The 2,500-nt window shown below is 43.1% G+C and overlaps 1 protein-coding gene across 1 annotated transcript in view; it reads right to left on the minus strand.

The window, feature by feature from the left end:
- The window catches only part of LOC122267431 (uncharacterized), a 12,517-nt gene that overhangs the window by 1,143 nt on the left and 8,874 nt on the right, over positions 1-2,500 (minus strand). The window contains exons 9-10 of the mRNA XM_086552393.1: positions 1,195-2,226; positions 17-250 (exon numbers count right to left, since the gene is read on the minus strand). Of these exons, the coding sequence (XP_086408519.1) occupies positions 17-250; positions 1,195-2,226 (1,266 nt within the window). The remainder of the gene's footprint in view (positions 1-16; positions 251-1,194; positions 2,227-2,500) is intronic.

Genomic DNA, 2,500 nt, shown 5'->3' on the forward strand with positions numbered 1-2,500 from the left:
TGAGCTGGAGAGGTACCCTGGGGGAAAGGAGGGAGGATATACAAGCTGGGGGGAACACAGCAGGGGGCGTGGTCGTTTGGTAACTGGTGGGAATGACGGGCGTGATGCTGACGCTGGACGGTGCTGTGGAAGAGGGGGTCACCTGTGGAATGGCAGGGATAGGGGCTGCCGTGGTGCCAACTGTGGAAGGGAGGGTTGTGATGGTGGCAGGGGGTGAGGCTTCCATTGGCCTGGGAGGCAGAGGCTTGATCTGCAGAAAGAAATATTAAATACAATTTATCATAGCTACTGAGTAAACAGTTAATGACAGCCAACAGTTTATGACTGAGACAAGCTAAGTATCACTATAAAAAGCTTCAAAAATTGTACTTCAATCTCTACCTATGTGTACTTATTTCAATATAGATAATATAATCATATTAAACATATTATTGAAGCAAATGCTATTTTGGTAGATTTTAAGATAAATATGTATATTATATATTCTATAGTTCTACAAACCATTTTTTGTTTTGTGCTTGGACACAGCAAGGGGTGGGAGAGTGTGAACGACAGTGTGAGGGAGAGGGAAATAGGGAGATAGAGGGAGAGAGAAAAAAAAAAAAAAAAAAAAAAAAAAAATAAAAAAAGAAAAAAAATAAAAAAAAAAATTTAAAAAAAAAAGTGGGAGTGGTGGGGAGGGGGAGGGGGAGGGGGAGGGGGAGAGAGAGATGCAAAATAATTTAAGGATTTCAAAGTTCTTGCAAGTATCAACAATTACCATATGCAAAGGGTTTTTGTTCTTGTAGCATAAATATAAAAGGAAAGTGACAAAATGAACAACAAATATTTTCAGTGCTATTTTCTGTTTTTTTTTAGTGGCTAAAATTGGCATTCAGTAATGTGGACAGACATAAAAAAAAAAGTTTTTTGGTGTAAGCTTAAATCACTTGTTTTACTATATGTCCTCCTTTGGCAAATCTTATATCAAATGATGTTTGAAAACTGGTTATTTCATAAGAACGCAAAATGCAACCCATAGAACTTGCCCTACTTAATCTTTAATCCCTGGACAGAGTATCAACATTCGCCATGATAATTGGGCTCTGAGAGATTTTGAATGTAAAGATAAAGAAAGAATAAGATTAAAAACAAAACTGATGGTGTAATCTAACCAGAACACAGAACATTCTCCAATTCAAGTGCACCACCAACCTTGATCCTGACAGGAGTGACCATCTCTGAGGCCATCTCTCCTAGGCCATGCTTGTCCCTGTGGTGATGCTTCTTCCTCTTCTTGCCTCCCTCCAGCTCCTTGTCCTTATCCTTCTTCTTTTTCTTGCTGCCATCACGGTGCCTCTTTTCCTTCCTGGGTGACATTGGGTCATCTTCAGCTGAGTGGAAGGACTCGGAGGTTGGGGAATGGAGAGATGCCACTGATGGCAGGGACTCTACACTTGTATCCAGGTGGATGTTGGTGCCTCCACGCCGACGCATCACTGACTCAGCGGTCTCTGCTGCTGTCCCTGCAGAAGTCACAGGGATGCACTCCAGGCCAGCTGGTAAAGAAGGCTGGGACTGGTGCACCTCAACCACTTCTACTGAGGAATCTCCCTGAGGCTTACGACCCTGCGATAGGGAAACCTGAGGGGATTTTGACACATCTGTGTTTTGCTCTTGTATTTGTCTTCTATGACGAGAGGGTGAGGAGGTCTGCTGAGGCATCTCGATCCCCGCACCAGAGGTATCATTCTGTGCCCTTCGTGTCTTACTTGGGGACAATGGTTCTGCTGCTGGTGTTACCATCACAGTTGAAGGAGACCCTTCCTGACCAGCTTTCTTTCCCCTTCCTGTGCGTGGCTCTGCTAGTGTCACCTGTTGCATATCCTTACCAGCGATGTCAGCCTGTGCCTTCTTCCCTTTGGGGGTGGAAGGTGAAGACGTCATTTTACTGGCTGGGCTTGACTCAATCGATTTGCTCCCCTGATCAACCTCAATAAGGATCGCCTCTGTCTCTCCCTGTGACTTTCTTCTCTTCTTTGCTGCTCCCTTCTTTCCTTCTCCACTCTTCCTCCTCTTGTTACTCACAGACTTGGGGGTAGATTCCTCCACAGACACAGGCAGCGATCCAACCCCAGGGTGGTACAGGTGGGTAGGTGGAGTATCTGGCAGAGGCTGGCTCTGGTTTCCTGTCTGGAGCAAACCCACACCGGCCATCTTTTCTCCCTCACTCTGGAGTAGATATAGCTTTGGTGTGGAAAACAGTATCAACAGTGATTGTCAAAACTTGATATGCAAAATACAGCAAGGGTATAAACACTATTCAAGAATAAATACAATTGAACTCAAATTTTGTCTGTGCACTTCCAGTAAAAAACAAACAAACAAACAAAAGCATTCACAAAACAAAAATGCACATTACGTTAGTTGACAACTACATATGGTTATACTGGTTATAACAAAATCATATAACAAAATGTCTGATTTCTATTATAATCAATATTAAATTTATATTGCAATG

The sequence above is a fragment of the Penaeus japonicus genome, unplaced genomic scaffold, assembly GCF_977035675.1.
Source record: "Penaeus japonicus unplaced genomic scaffold, GWHDUDI00000001_assembly GWHDUDI00000026, whole genome shotgun sequence".
NCBI lineage: Eukaryota > Metazoa > Arthropoda > Malacostraca > Decapoda > Penaeidae > Penaeus > Penaeus japonicus.